Source organism: Thunnus maccoyii, chromosome 6, assembly GCF_910596095.1.
Source record: "Thunnus maccoyii chromosome 6, fThuMac1.1, whole genome shotgun sequence".
Lineage (NCBI taxonomy): Eukaryota > Metazoa > Chordata > Actinopteri > Scombriformes > Scombridae > Thunnus > Thunnus maccoyii.
Window position 1 is genome coordinate 24807885 of NC_056538.1, and position 16174 is coordinate 24824058.

A 16174-nucleotide genomic window follows, 5' to 3' on the forward strand; every position below is an offset into this window, starting at 1 on the left:
GTGACAGCAGTGCGAAGGAAGGTATAGAAAGATCATCACTCTAAGCAGCGCAACCTTGCATCCAAAATAAATAAATCCCACTAAAATTAGATTTGACGCTAAAGTAAACAAGTGTAAATAAGTCGGTTTCCACAGATGAGGAGGAAGCTATTTTAAAATTCAGACACACGTGAGTAAAACACAGTAAGTAAAAGCTGTGTGCTTGTGTACCACCAGTTCAATGCTCTGATAGATAAACAAACAAACAAACAAATATGTTAATAAAATCTACTGGCTTCAGTGTCATCTAAATAAACTCAAATATGCCAACCTTGGGTCAAAAATAACAGGAGTGTTGGGGAGAAATTGTTTGGGTGTTTTCTGCATGAACATGTCATCCACTTGGCACAGCTGAAGAGAGAGAATGATTATGAGATAAGTAATAAGTAAAATGAGTAATTGTTGTCTGTGTGTAATTGGTCTGCTTTATATGTGTCATAATTCCTTAATGCTAACAGAATTTCTTGTTTAATAGATGTAAAATGGACAGGTAACCTTTGAAATCTTGATTGATACTGACACTAATGTAATAAATCACACATTAAGTTTCACTGGACTGGACAAAATCATGTTATTTGTCAGTGTTCAAAGCACAAATCTAGACATTAAGAAATGACCATTCTTACAAAATCAGTAAGAAATTAAAAATGCGACAAAGAATTTCCATAAGACATATAGATAGTATTATCACACAGCAAAATGAGTGCTGAAGAAACCTACTCTTCACTCACAGAGCCATATTTAGACATAACTGTCCCTATTACATGTGGGTCATTTTCAGCATGGACAAAACTATACAATCTTTTTTTTTCAAAAATGTTTTTATGAAAAGCTACATGCTGACACACAGTTCTTCATGACAGAATTCCAGTGAGAAATGGCAGCTAGTAGCACGGCACTAACCTGATCTATGCTATTAAGTTCTTGCAAATAATGAGAAATATCCTCATCACTATACAGCGTCCCAGATCACTAACAGACAGCACAGATTCAGAACACAGAGCCTCATCCTCAGTATTAGTATGAAATTCTTACACTTTGCCAAGGAAATATGTCATCCACTAGTCACACAGCAGATGTCTGGTGGAGAAAAATCACATAATATCAGATACCTGCAATATATCAAGGCAAAGTTTCACCTATTAGAACTGAATATACAGTTAAATAAGTCAAATTATGGATCAGAATCATCACACATCAATAGCACATCAAATCTGTAGAAGCTATAACTTTCGTAAATTAACATGACACCTCTGTCAAACCAGGTTTGGGAGCTGTCACCGTGTAGCAAAACTGTAAACAGCCTGACAAACATCTACATTTACCAGCAGAGCACTGAGACACTGTTGCTCTTCTCATTAAACCAGCCACATACAAACATGCTGTAAAGAGTGAGCTGTCTTACCTAAAACCAGGTGTTCTCTCATCTCATGTCTCTGGGCAAAATAATCCACGACAGCTGTGCTGCGGGGAATGATGTGGAACTCTTCATTTTCCCATCACTTTCACCCGAAGTCTTCACTTTACCTTTTTTTCATTTAGAAACACTATCATTACAGGGTAATTTATGTTTTTTCTTTGGGATATTATTTTCAAATGACAAAAATGCGGATTAATTGGTCCAGGTGCATATGAGTCGCAGCAGATTGGGGAATAGTCCACTAATCTGGTGTGGGGAGGGCTGGGGCACACTGACATATTGACAGCAATAAAATCAGGGCATTTTTATATTTTATGGGTGATTATTGCAGTTATGTGCCACAGAAGTCTACCCTGCAGATGTCTACCTTGCCTATTTATAAAGTCTGCACCTGGGTGCTCTGACCCTAGTGGTAAAGGTGTCACATATTGTAGCTTTCTGTTCTGTCTATGTAATGAAACTGTCTTGCACTCAGCCACAAAAATAAATTTAAGTCACAACTTGAATGTGCATTTTGAGCAGAGGGATCATAACCTGTAAACAGTGTTTGAGAGATGCTGCACTAGTTCGGTTGTGTATTATTGTGCAAAACAAGGTAATGGCACATCACTAGAATAATGATTTCTTTGCAAACGGGCAAAGTTGAACAAAACTAAACCCTTGAGTCCACCAGAGATCGCAACAGAACAATTCATGCATGAATTTGTCATTCGCCGGGTTCAGTTAAGAGAATGCGTGATGGAGCAAATGATCACAAGACACAAGCGTAAGTGACCTTGCTTTAGGTCAAAAAGTGTCATGCTGTATTCCACCAAACATCTGTTCATAGAACCAAGATGCTGCTGCACAGATCTGTAACAAGAGGGCCCCCATGTAGAATGCAGACTACCCGCTGAACTGGCCTTCATCACCTGACAGGAAGTGGCAGTATTCTTCATGCATTGAGTTGATATCATACGGTCTATGGTTGGTATAGTAGATCTCCCTCTCTTTTGGCACAACCTTGTGAGACAGTGGTGTCAGCTTAAACATTTCAAGGGGCTCAAATGGCTCATCCTGCAGAATTCGCATCACTTGATTCAACCTTGACTAGTCTTATGAAGTAAGTAGTAGTCCTAAAGGCACCTGTAAGAAACAGAGAGGTCACAGCCACGCCCTGCTGTTCCCCCCGTACAGTCTACGTTTAGGATGCCCCTCAATGTGACGTCTTCAGCTCGTCCTGTAGAAACTGGAGGATTTCGGTGGCTGTGCAGGAGAGCAAAACCACCAACTAACTCCATGCTAACCACGCTACAAACCACAGAATGAGGCAGCTTCCACTCGCCCAACATGAGAGACAGTGATCTTATTCTAACTTAAGTGGAAAATGCTGATGTCAACTCTAACACTATGCCACTCAATAGATACGCCAATACTAAAGCAACTGCACACACATTTTCCTGCTTGCTTGGAAATCAAGGACTCATAGCAGCCCACATGTATGGTCATTATATAGCCAAGTATGGCAAATTTGCAGTTATTACAGGTGATGTGTGTGTGTATATATGTCAGCTGCTCCCGTGGGGTCAGTCTATACAAATAGAATATGGAAAAAAAGGTTCCAGGTGGAATATGTCTGATTGAGAGATGGTGCGATAGAGAACAAGGTTTTTCTTGCTCATTTATATTTGCACATAATGCTCATGAATAAGCTCTTCCTAGTTTTTTTTTTTTTTTTTTTTAATAAATGTTTTGCACCATTTCTTTCACAAGTTATGTTACTGTGAGTTCCGTGTAAGAGAGCTTGAAAGCAAGCTGCCTGTCTCAGTGATTTAGGAGATTTGGATTTGTGTTTGAAGCTGGTCCTCTAGAAGGATCAAGGTAGGGATTGGTTTGACATAAAAAGCACAGCTGAGTCAGGAGCTCTTTCACAAACAGACACAGTAAGTAGGCTACACAACTTCGGTGCCCATGTACACACACCAGACACACAGCACAAGATAACTACACACATGTTGTTGCTGAGTCAAGCACTATTAAGATATCAGAAGGGGCATGTTTTGGAGAAACAGGCAAAATTTGCCATTTTTCATGCTGTTGTGGCTGTAGTATAAAGAAGTGACCTATAAAAGCTGAGAAACAGCAGCTTACAGAAATACAATGACATACGATGTATTTTCCTGCATTATTTCCTTTTTTCCACCCAATTTCGAACCATCAATTCCCTGCGCTGCTGTCTTTTTCTCTTTTTTTTAATCAAACACAAAAAATCTAAGGCATTTTCATTTTTCAAAAATATTTTATTTGATATTGATCCAGGTACAAGGAAATAAAAGAACATGGATTTATTTTACAGGACATGGGAATGAGACTGTAAAAGTTTATTTTCTTGATCCACTCTCTTTTTGGACAAGGACATGCAAGTGAATACAGAAGGTGGTTTTACAGAAAAAGAAAAAATAAAGCAGAATGTACTGTACTGTAGAAATGGCATTGGATCAGGGTGTCATTTCACCCCGTACTGTACAGAAAGATTTCACCCAACAACTTTCTCTTTTTGTCATTTTTAATCCTCTTTTATAGCAAAAAGGCAACACATAGATAGGCTACAAAGAACCAACAATATTGAGAAAATGATCAAAAGAGAGAGAAAGCCAAAGTACTTTCATCCTTCCAAAAAGACGTTTTCTCTATTGTCTTGACGAGCATACTGTGAGCATTTTTGCTCCTTGTGTTCAAAAAGGTTTTATGTTTCTTTAGTTTTGACATGAGAGGAGCAGTGCGGTGAACATGCAGGACGTAGAGTGATTCAGACGACTACTGACCCGGCGTTCACCGTGCTATGAGCACAGTGTGCCTACAGTATTGTCTCTTTATGGCCTCGCTGCTCGGCTCTGACAGCAAACTTTACAAGGAACAAAAAACACATTTTATATTCCACGAATCTTTATGCATATTTCACAATATACTTTTATTATCATTTTAATAAATACAAAACGACACTGTGATTTAAAAGAAAACAATGAGTATTAAAGAGACACTAAAACGCATTAGACATTAGAAATATCAATCTTAATTTGGTATGTTCTTTTACTGACATCTTGTCTTAAGGTGGATGAACCAGCACATTATACTCGGAATCAAAATCCACAGCAGAAAAGAAAAGAGGGGACGACAGAATCGGACATGAGAGGGATATCTTTGTCAATGAAAATGGAATGGCATAATCAAGTGGAGATGCGTATGGATATATACACATATATACACATACATAAACACCACCAGAATGTAAAATAACCTGAGATACTCTTTGCACCTCATTTCCAGAACACTGGCCACTGGGTGGATGATATAAAATGACGATGGCATGACGACAACAGTACAACAGCATCTGACGGCCTTTAGTTTCCACCCCCCCTTTTTATCAACATTAGCAGTACAAAAAAAGACAAAACAAACAGTCATTGAACCACAAAAATCCTGAACATTAATATTGAAAACATTGTTGTAAGCAGCGTTTTGGAGTCCATAAAAGGCATACAAAGAAACAAGCTTTTTCATTTAAAAAAGGACAACCAATAAAACATTGTCTGAAAAGACAAAAATTGAGAATCAGAGGCTGAGAAGTCAAAGTGGCAGATGATAAGTGTGTGTGTGTGTGTGTGTGTGTTGTGGCGGTCAGGCAGGTAGAAAGTGTTCTGCTCCACACTGTGGCTATAGACATGGAGGCATTGGAACCTGCTAGTTAATATACAAGGCTTTTCTCCGTTTATCACTTGACTGTTTGGGATCAAACTCAAAGCTACATCGCAAATCGTACACACACACCGTTTCTTTTCAAATCCGAAAGTTATTGACACAAGACTGTGCTGATCATAGTGTACTGGTAACTGAGGCACCGACCTTTAGAGCAACATCTGCATTTCGGGTCACTGTGTTGTTTTCTCGGATGATACTGTACCATAGATAATATAACAAACATTAAAACAGATAAGTGCTCTAAAAAGAAAACAATATCAAAAATGGATGGAAAAAAAAAGACATAAAATAAAACACAGAAGTTGTAAACAAATTATGTTGCTCCACTAATATTTTTGGTAGCTTTGGGAGTATCATTACTGCTAGACAGAATCAGTACTCTTGTTTGTGATGTCTGCTTCCCTATTAAGGCTAAAAAGAATCATAAATCTACCTCCTTAAGTGCTATGACTTAAACTACAGCATGTGGACAGATATCACGGACTCCTCCTCCCTTGTGACCGTTTTATGGTTAGTGTGCTGTTATGCGGAAACGAGGAGCGTAAACTCAGTGTAGTAAAATTATTTAGGCAGTAAATCATAAAAACAAAATAAACTTGAAATGCTTAGAGACCCTTGTATAAAAATAAAAACATACACTCCCTCACTCACTGTTTCAGAGAAAGTGCCTGGAGTTGCCCAGAACTAATTGTTTCTGATATCAAACTATTGTTTCAGGACAGTTAATTAGGAATTAAATAATCAACTCAGTAACCTAAAGTAATACAGTATCCTCTGTGTACAATTCTTCCAGCATCATATTTGCCCTTCAGACCCTCAGGAACCTTGTGTCTGCCACCCAATTAGTCTCAACTATGGAAACGGGTGCCTTATTTGTTGCTGTCTGCGAGCAAAGCCTTACTCTTTAATATCTCTCTGTACATTAGTATATAATTTTCTTCTCTTTACTTTACAGTACAGAAACTCCTCTTCACATATTCTTCCGGTTCTTCATGTCAGCAGGAGCTATGTTTTTGTGCTTATCACCAAAAATTGCAGTGCAAAAACAATAATTAATAATAATAATGATAATAATTAATGGTAACTATTAACAAACAATGGATTATAAAACAATTATTTTATGGCACAACAGCCACTCAATTCACATATAATACAAATAACCAGATAAAACCAACTGTTCCTGTATATGGAAATAAAAAGCTCAAACTGAATCAGGCTTGCATAGCAATGCAACAACAAGTTAAAGAATATATTTACAGGAAACAAAATTCCCTTTTCCCCAAGGGCAGTTACCAGAAAATGTGTTCTCATATAGATGTTTTCTTTTTTTTTTACTTGCCTTTTTCTAACAAAAAGAAAGTTACAGTAAGGTAGGAGGTGGAAAATATTTTCTTGAGGACGAAAACATAGTGAGATGTACAGTATGTCTGTGTCTATACATCACATTTACAGTTCTGTGACACAGCTTTTCTCTGTAGTGCCCTCTGCTGCACTCCTTCCCTCTGAGAACACACAGGTAAGGACAAAGTTCATTGCCCCAAATAGGAGGGCGTCACTCTTTCGAGGACAGGCCGGGTTTTCTCCAGTTCACATCCCAGGCAGATTACTCTGTGGGAAATGAAAAGAAAAATATGAGGGATGTCAGGAAATAGCTCTGTAAAAAATGGAATTAATTAAATATTTATACCTACAGGTTTTGTTTACCACCCCCCTTAAAAAAAAACCCAAGTTAGATAGAGGAATTTGTCGTGGAAATTTAGATGAATTCACAGAAAGCAAGTTGCCTTCCAGAGCTTTATTGCAATAACCAGAGTTCACGTTTGCAAATGTGGATCTCCCAGTTTGCTATACTGAAGATATACTATAAAAATTTCAATAACTGTATTTGTACATGCAGGTGTTCGTCACATATCATCCCATATTCGTCACCCTAACAGGTGTCTTTTGATCAATGCACAATGTTCCTTCTATTCATTCATAGCCTTATCTATCTTTCTTCCTTAGGGGTTTTTCCTCTTTGCCTCTGTCTACCGAGAAGTAAAAGTTGAAGGCCAAATCTTATAGCTCGCTTTTGTTAACTTATCCACACCTGTCGGGAACCGGCAGTGGAACATTTTCACACGAGAGGCAAAGAAGACAGACTATTATATTGTTGTTCACTTCGCTGTACGACAGTATAACATAACCTTGAGACAATAAACATGAGAGCTACCATTTCAGAATGCTTGACACACTGCAAAAAGGTGCATTATCAATTCTGATACCCTTTAATATGTATGTGGCACAATTATTGATCCTAACTCCTTAATTGTCATATTAAAGGTGGTCCTGGAGCTGTAGTTGTAACTTTATCTACAGTGCTTGGTTGACAACTGATTTTCCTCAAATGGAAAAAGACTGTACCACCATCATAAACGCTGGCTGGATGCAATGGCACACCTCAGACTCAAGCAGCTAAAGCATACTTCTCTTGGCTCAACCAGAAAGTTTTACAAGAATATTACATAAATGTTTACAATTATACAATGTATAGTTTCTGTTTTTTTCCCTCTGATATTATGTGTTTATGCATGGGACAGATGTAGGCCGGTGTTGATGTTGATATATGTGGCAAGTAACTGATTTATATTTTGAAAATTCAATACAAATTTTTGAAAATAATAACATAAATATTTCCTATTCACTTATGGTTTGGATAGATTAGCGGGACTACAACTGACAAAATATGTCACTGATGTCACTATACTTTCTTTGCTGTCCAACACAGGCAATAATGATACAATTTTACGTACATAACTCTCCCGAGTACTGTCCTTGTCCATTGGTCCCCAGGAAATCAGCGTGCTCTATGGCGGTCCACTGCTGTGGCTGTCTTGGACCTTCGGTCTTGCGTGGCCCTGTCGAGCCCTTGGAGGAGGCTGTCCCGGAGGAACTGTGGCCACCGGGTGAGGGGAAGGATGGTTTACTGTATGGCAGGCATCCCTCCTCTGAAAAACAAACACAGAGGGATCCAAAGGCATACTTTAACTTTGGGAAGTGGTAACAACACGTGACTTTTATTGTTGCGGTGGAACACATCTAACATCTGATGCATAGAGACAAAGAGCACTTTTCAAACCCCCCCTCTTCCTGACATCTGCAGAGTGGCAGTGCCAACAGGCAATGCCAGGGCGTGCCACAGAGAGGATTCTCAGCCTCACACATGGCCTTGCATCTACCAGCCTTATGAGGGGCAAATACAATAACAGAGGGACCACTGGCTGCTGTGGCACCCCCTGCTGCAGGGCAGCATAACATCGACCCTCAGCAGTCTCTGTCGTTGCGTGAAATCTCATCAAACTGCTCCCCACTGCTCCGCTAATGACTGTAATAGAGCCTGCCTCGACCTCAGTGGATTCTACTGTGAATCAGTCAGCACTCTGACACATATGGGAATTCACCTATGAGGTTTTTTGTAAAGATGCTGATTGCGGCACCTGTCTTTGTCTCACAGTCTCTCGGTGTCTCAGATTGCCTGTCTGAGAAAGTCCTGGCACAAAGAGGGCAGGGCGCACAGCATGGATATCTCTAATGGTCACAAACATACACACACATGAACACAGGCACACACACAGATGGGGTATAGAGTGGCTGCTGTTTGTGTGAGAAAAGAGAGCCGAAGCGATTAGAGCGCATTTCAGGGGCCTCCTGCCTAACTTGGAGTGGAGCAGGCCAACGTTGGCAACAGTTACAGGGGCATTGGGGAGGCTGAGGGGGGCATTCTGGAAACCAGAGAAAGTGGCAGACAGTCCAATCTGTTCATGGGAGCCCAGTCTCAACGCAGCATGAAAGCTAACTTCAACACAAGAACTTAGATAAAATTCTCTCCACTGTCAAGCCATGGCAGCAGAAAAAACTCTCCTTTGCCCTTGTTGTTTTCTTGTTAATTGAATTCAATTCAATTAAAATATTTATTGTAATATCTGTAGTCAAATCTCCACTTTCACTTTAATATCAGTATTGTTAAGATTGTGACACTAGGATATTGTATTGTCCTTGTAATGCATAGTGGTGAGTGAGCAAAATTATTTTATGGATTTTGTCGGTTGGGAAGCAGTGCATAACTTGTGTGTATTTACATTATTTTAGAAGCCTTTCATCTTTAGAAATAAATACATCTTGGGTAGGTGTAAAGCCTGGAGTGCACAACCCAGAAAAAGCATCTGTTGAGATGTCGGATAGTCAGGTTTAGTTAACAACATGGCCTTTTCTCTGGTGCCACCCTCCATTTTTTTTATTTTATTGCCCCACTACCAAGTTCTCTCTCTACACGTCATCCCTGCCATTACTATAAAGTTTAGACTTTCAACTGTACCAGATTTGTGCCCCCTGCGCCCATCATCAGCTCGGTCCATGGAGCCTAGCCTTTCTTGAGCCTGGCGATGATGTTCCAGCGAAGTGCGTGTCTGTCTGTCAGTGGAGCTCTTCATGTCGTCCTGCCCAGACAGAGGTCCTGACATAGACGGGCGCTCCAGAGATGAAGCCTTCCTCTCTGTTGGGGGTACCACGCTGCTTATACTGCGGGCCCCTTGGATACGGCCCTGCCCCTGACAGGGAGGAGGCTCAGGGGGAGGAGGTAGGTCTGTGCAAAAGAGAAACCCACAGAATAAATCTACTGAATTCACAAATTTCTTATAAAATGTAGTGTTAAGAGTCTAATCATGTCAAGAAACATTTCCATCCAATTATATTATATTATATTATATTATATTATATTATATATAGCTCTTTCTTGTTTATATAACAACAGATGTTAATTTCTACATAAACTGTTTGAAATGTGTTTTCAGTCACATCCTCACCGTCTGCACCAGCTTCTCTCCGGTGGGGTGCTGTGCCCTGGCTGCGGGGTTTGCGTGTGGGCCTGGTGGCCCTCTGGTGGCCCAAGCTGTGTGTGCCGACTGTGCTGCCATCTGTTGAGAATGGACTGCTGGGCCGGGGCCTGTGGGACAAGCCTTTACCTGCAGGAGGGAAACAGGCACACAGGCCAGCTGGTTAATAAAGATATTAAGGACTCTACACCAAGACAGTGAAGCTGAGGCCGTCACCAAGAAAAGGTAGAGGTTATCAATCATGATCCAAAAACCTATTAAAAAAGTTATCATTAGAAAAGAGAGAGCTTTCCGGTGAAGCCTGTAAAAGGTTGCAAGTATGACATATCACCCAGTTATTATTACCTTCAACTCAAGAAAGCAGGAGTGCAAAGCCAGGTGAGTTACAGAGGAGCTGATTTAAAGTTAAAGACAACAAAGATACCCAGCCATATACAACAGGTGCCATGCACAACCTGGGCATATCATCCTAAAGCAGCAGAGAGGAAATCACAAGCCAGCATCATGGAGGAAAACACGAGCCAATGGATGACAGGAGGAACAATCAGAGCAGAAAGGAATAAATCATCTGCCATTGGTGGAAGTTCCAGACCAGCAGTGGGTAGCTAGTCTCCACACACCAACCTCTTTTGCTGAGGCTAGTGCCCTCCAGGCGGTAGCCTGCCTTGTCTGCAGCGGCCACCAGGGCCTGGGCAAAGCTGCAGTGGGTAAAGATGGAGCCATCTGATGAACTGCCCAAACTGGACCTATGGCTGGAGAAATTACGCTCATCCTCCGAGGCTGAGCCCCACCCATTCACCATGGACCCTATGGAACACCACAGGTTTCAGCAAATGTGTGTATGAGTGTGTTACACTGTAAGAGTGGATGATATATTTTCTAATTATTTCCATTACCTCAAAACACTGATATTCAACCACATCATGTTCATACTTTTCAGCTCAGTGGCCATAACCTTTATGGATATGATCTGCCATACTGAACATCTGCTCTGTCACACTACATGTATTGAGTAATCTTATAAAAAAAGAGGTAATATTACCATCCTACACTTAAATGATTTTGTATTTGCTGCAGGACATTTCTGTTCTTGCAGGTGAGTGCTTTTGTATAGTCATTCTGTTCTGGCCTGCCCTCACTCATCTATTACAAAGACATGCCATACATATATTGCATACACACACAGAGAGGTGCACACAAACACACAAGAATGTACACAGAGTAACAGCAGGACCGGCATTAACTGATTTTGCTCTTCTTTTGATAAAGAACAATGAGCGCACCTGTGCAGAGCAGAGTTCGCTACAGTACTGCCTCAGGTGACGTAGATGAAGCACCTCACAAAACAGTGTATTGAATCAAACACCTGGTGGTATGCACACAGTTTTTTTTTATTATTATTCCTGTTTAAAAATGCACAGCCACCACTGTCTAAAAGGAGCTATAATTGTAAGAAAAAATACAACTTGAATACAAAATCACTGTATTTTACCCCACACATATATGTTATTTTAAAGATGATTAAAAGACGGAGGGTTAAATCAATACCCAACTCAACATGCTACAAACAGGATTGAAAGGGCTCGCATAAGGGAGATGTGTATATATTGATAGATTTTTTTTTTTACTTTTGGCTTATGTATCTGTGCTACTGTAAGTATTTCTTCATGTTTAGACTTTTTTTCACATTCAACCAGCACTTTAAATATAAAAGTTTCAGTCTGCCAATAAAAATATGCCACTTTGGCAAGCAAGAACATAGAGAACAGTCGGTTAATGTGACAGCTTTCTGTGGGACTGGTTTGGCAGACTTTGCTTAAGTGGCACTAACCCAAGTGCTCTGCTTACACAATCTATCTCTCCGTCATACAATACACAAGAGTGATGTGATTAAACAGACTGGCTTAACAGAGAACTAGCGAAGTGCAAGGGTAAAGTTTGTAGAGGGAGCGATGGGGACAAAAAGTTAGCAGCAAGATTTATTAAAAGGTCAGTATAATACAAAAGATGATACAATCCTGGCCAGAACAGGATGGCAGAGAGATTGAGATTCAAATGAACTCAACTCACACATGTATCCACCACAGTAATAGAGTTTGCTCTCTCAGATGGTACCTCTCTCTGCAATATAATATGACACATTTAAAATACGCAAAAACGTAATATGATTGTGATTTATTTCGCCAGATACACTGGGAAATCCCTCTCAAAGAGTTTTCCAACTTCCCCATCTGTGAGTCTCTTCATCTTCATGTCTCAAAGAGGTGGTTACTTAGTCACTGGATGTGACATCAGGGAATTGCACCTTCAACACCTAAAGTTGCAACAGATTTTCACTTCTACTGCAGTAAAATTCAGATTCGGATTAATGGAAACTTCTATAAAATATAAGCTTGCATAAGGTAGAGAACCCCCTTACACAACCCATTTTTACAGCGTTAACTGAAATCCAAGGCAGTAACTACTTCGAGCCTCTCCATCTTGCCTAGCTATTTTCTTTGAAATTCTTTTCTAAGAGTTTTTCTCTAAGAAAGAAAGACAGCAATTCCACTGGGTCCTATCCTCTCACAAAGAATAGAGCAGATAATGAAGTATAGGCAGTGCCAGCCAAGCACCGAAGCCTCCAACTCCTCCGGCTCAGCAAAGGAACACTGCCTCAGCAAATCACATCACAGAATGACTTTTCAGTTGCACTAACTGCCACTTTCTACTGCTGAACCTCTGGAGCACTTCTATTCTCAGAAATAGCAGTCCAATCAAACTGTGATCACTGTAACATAATTTGATAAAAATTCAATCTAGTTTTCTTTTTGCTCTTGAAATGTGGTATTTTTTTCTGCAGCTCCAGACTGAGGTTTGCACTTTGCGTGTGTCATTTTATCATGTCTTGAACCGAAGCAATGGGCCAAGCCATGTACTCTAAAAACCACCGGCTGACATCTCCCATACCGCACGCACTGTTAGAGCAAGGCCAGTAAACAGGAGATGGTTGGGGGGCAGTAAAACCCAGCCCAGGTCCTTCCTGCCACTAAAACTGATTTATACTGACGGAAACCCTAATCTGCATGTCGTTAAGCGGGAAAATCATTCCCCCTGACGAGCAGGCGTCTCTACCTGTCGTCAGGAGACGTGACCCTGCTCCTCACAAACCTGGCAAGGCTTTATGGGAGAGTAATCGCCCAGAACAGCCCAGCTTTCAGCTCATTGTAGGCGTAACAGCCTTACTGTTACCACACCTCAGCTTTACATGACCTATACCGCCCACTCTACACGCAAAGCCAGGTAATACCTATGTGTTCACTCCATCTCTCTGGCTCAAGCAAGACATGGCTCTGCAATATCCACAGCAACACCAGGATTTCCATTTATCTGCTAAACAATGTGGTGTATCATCTCAGAGCATAGAAGAATGCATCGAAAAAATCTGTGCAGACAATCTGCTGGTGAAAAATGGCCCCTGAGGAGAAGACTGGCTTTTTTTCTTGGGCATCATTGGAAAAGTTTGATTTACTGGCCTTTGGTGTAACATTATGAAAACAGACCTATTTCCATATTATTAAAGCAATGACAAATCTATCAAGTGAGGCTCAACAGGAATCACACTCCTACCCCCCTTTATTGTATAGCCTCAAAATGGTGGCCACAATAAATCTCAGCGATTTCCCCTATCCTCCCTCTCTTCCTCCCACTAACCCTGGAGCTGGGACCGTGTCTGTGCTGTCAAACGATGGAGTGCGAGGTAGACTTGCAGAGAGATAAGAAGAAATAGTGCTGTCTTCAGAGTAATACAGTGGAGGAGAGATGCAGTAGATTAGAGCCCAGTTGCTGCTTTATATTCCTCTAAATACATCAGCAGTAGCATGTGTCAGCACAACCAAAACCACTGTTCCATCATCCAATGGAAAACTACTCTTTAGGGCTGCAACTGACAGGCTAGACCAACAAACAGTGCTGTCAACCCTCTTATTCTGGCTCAGCTCTTCTGCCTTCAGATACAGTATATTTTTTGCTCAGCCCCTATTCCTTTCCACCCATAAATTTCATGATATGCATTGCATTTTTTTAGTATTCACTGAGTATTTGGAGACCTGAGATGTATGCGCAATGTCACAGTGTTACACCACGCAAGTATTTTGTATCACAACCTGTCCCTATAGTACATAGAAGCCAAAAGTCACACATTTTTCATTAATATTGCCCCAGTTTTACCCTCTAGTTTACATAGTGATATTGTAGCCTGGGCAGCCTGGTCAGTATGAGAGCAGCAGTCCAGAACCCAGCTCCGCCGCTGCCATGTCATGCCCTTCATATGTCCCCCTGACAGACGGCTGTAAAAGTTTTCAGTGAGTTGTAAAAATGGAAATGGTGCCTCTCGTCTGGAATGGAATATGCCGCACGTGAAATTTATTTCAAATCTCCTCGGGAAGATATGGGTGGCGCTGGCTCCGGTGCCGTGTGCGAGTTAAATCACAGTCACTCTCCTCTGCTTTCCTTGCCTCTCCCTCTTCTTAATTTCCCTCTCACTATCCTGTTTAAAATTCATGGGCTTTCTTATCTCTTTTTTGGAAATGATAATTATAATTCTCCAGAGTCTGCCAGAAGTGCTTAAAAAACTTGATTGAGGGACACTCAGTAAGCATGTTAATCTAAAAATTAACACATAGCAGACTCATGAAGAGCATGTCATGAACAACAATCAATTTAGTGTAAAACAGGATGAAACAACAATGGGACTTGAATCAGTTTTATGTATTCACGGTGATTAGAGCATAGTCATTAATATTTAAACAAAAATAGTTGAACCCTGATTGAGAAGTGTCAAAAAAATCTTAAAAATGTATCGTGTAAAAACAGCCTTAATATTTTATTTTACAATTATATTATTGATCAAAAATATGGGGCTGGTTTTAGTTCTACTTTTGGAAAATATAAATTAATAACCTCATAAAATGTTAATTAAAATAAACTGCAATACAGTTCACTAATATGCACATCATGTAGCACCATCTCAGATTACAGCTACCTTACCTGTTAAAGAGCTGTCCAGGTTGTCCATGCTAGACCCTGGTGTGTGCTCAATACCACGGGGATGTCTGGCTCCATAGCCTTCATCCTCCTCCTCGTCCTCCTCCTCCTCATCCTCATCAGGCAGGTCAGTCTCCAGGTCAGAAACCATTGTGCTCGACACGTAGCCCACTGGAGGAGCCGGAGCCTGGGGAGGAAGAGAGCCTCCCTGCATGTGCCTGGCAAGAGAGTAAGACAGCATATTACTTTACTCTGTATGCACATACAATATACATCAAGGAATGTGGAGGGGTGATTAATACACGCGGTAAAGAAAATATTCAATAGTTTCTGCTCTACAGGATGGCAAAGAAAAAGAAGGATGTAATGTGGGAGTGTAGAGCTAATTTTTGAGACCTCTTCAATATGTGAAGCACTGAATACATTTGGACAATTCCACTAATTCTACGTTGCTGCTTGCATGCTAACACAATGACCCGCTAATTGCTGCTGAGATGGTACAAAGGCATGCTCTCTAGGCCTGTCGACACATGGCTGTCACCTCACTGGCAGCTCGCTCTGCTGACAGCCACATTTGTTTGAGGAGTGCAATGTCTTTGACGCGGTTTGCAGTGGGAATTGGTTGTAATTACTGGCCCTCTGGTGTTGTCAGAAATGCTCTCTAACCAACATAGTCATTACTGGGTAACATGACATCTCCTTCCTGACAAGGCTTCCCTGTCGCCCCCCCCACCCCCCACCCCCAATTCACTATTATGAATGAATGCCAGTTTCTCATTCTCTCTGCGTTGCTGACAGAATGAAGCATGGCCTTCATCTGACTTGCATGAGCACAACAACAATGGAATGTGCCGTATGGGTGCAGGGGGAGTAAACAACCATGGGTAAAAAACTGTGTCTCTTAGAGTGAGCAAAATACAGTAGTCACCTAAGTGGTAGCACGGACCCATTAAAATGAAATGATTAATGGGTTTATCTCCACTGCACAAACAGTTGACATGAAGAATACTGCAGGACCAAAATAAATCCTGGCAGCAATAAATAGGGACAGAATGTACAGTGAGATAGATAGATGGATAGA

General features: G+C 40.8%; 1 protein-coding gene across 12 annotated transcripts in view; it reads right to left on the reverse strand.

Moving 5' to 3' along the window:
• Positions 1–3717: 3717 nt before the first annotated feature.
• The window catches only part of robo2 (roundabout, axon guidance receptor, homolog 2 (Drosophila)), a 343264-nt gene continuing 330807 nt past the window's right edge, over positions 3718–16174 (reverse strand). For 11 of the 12 annotated variants that reach the window (XM_042413857.1, XM_042413867.1, XM_042413866.1 and 8 more), the window contains 6 exons: positions 15097–15311; positions 10693–10875; positions 10039–10197; positions 9552–9818; positions 7990–8184; positions 3718–6805 (listed from right to left, as the gene is read on the reverse strand). In XM_042413857.1, the coding sequence (XP_042269791.1) occupies positions 6804–6805; positions 7990–8184; positions 9552–9818; positions 10039–10197; positions 10693–10875; positions 15097–15311 (1021 nt within the window). In that variant the 3' untranslated portion in view covers positions 3718–6803. The remainder of the gene's footprint in view (positions 6806–7989; positions 8185–9551; positions 9819–10038; positions 10198–10692; positions 10876–15096; positions 15312–16174) is intronic. The other variant, XM_042413865.1, reaches the window with a different exon arrangement.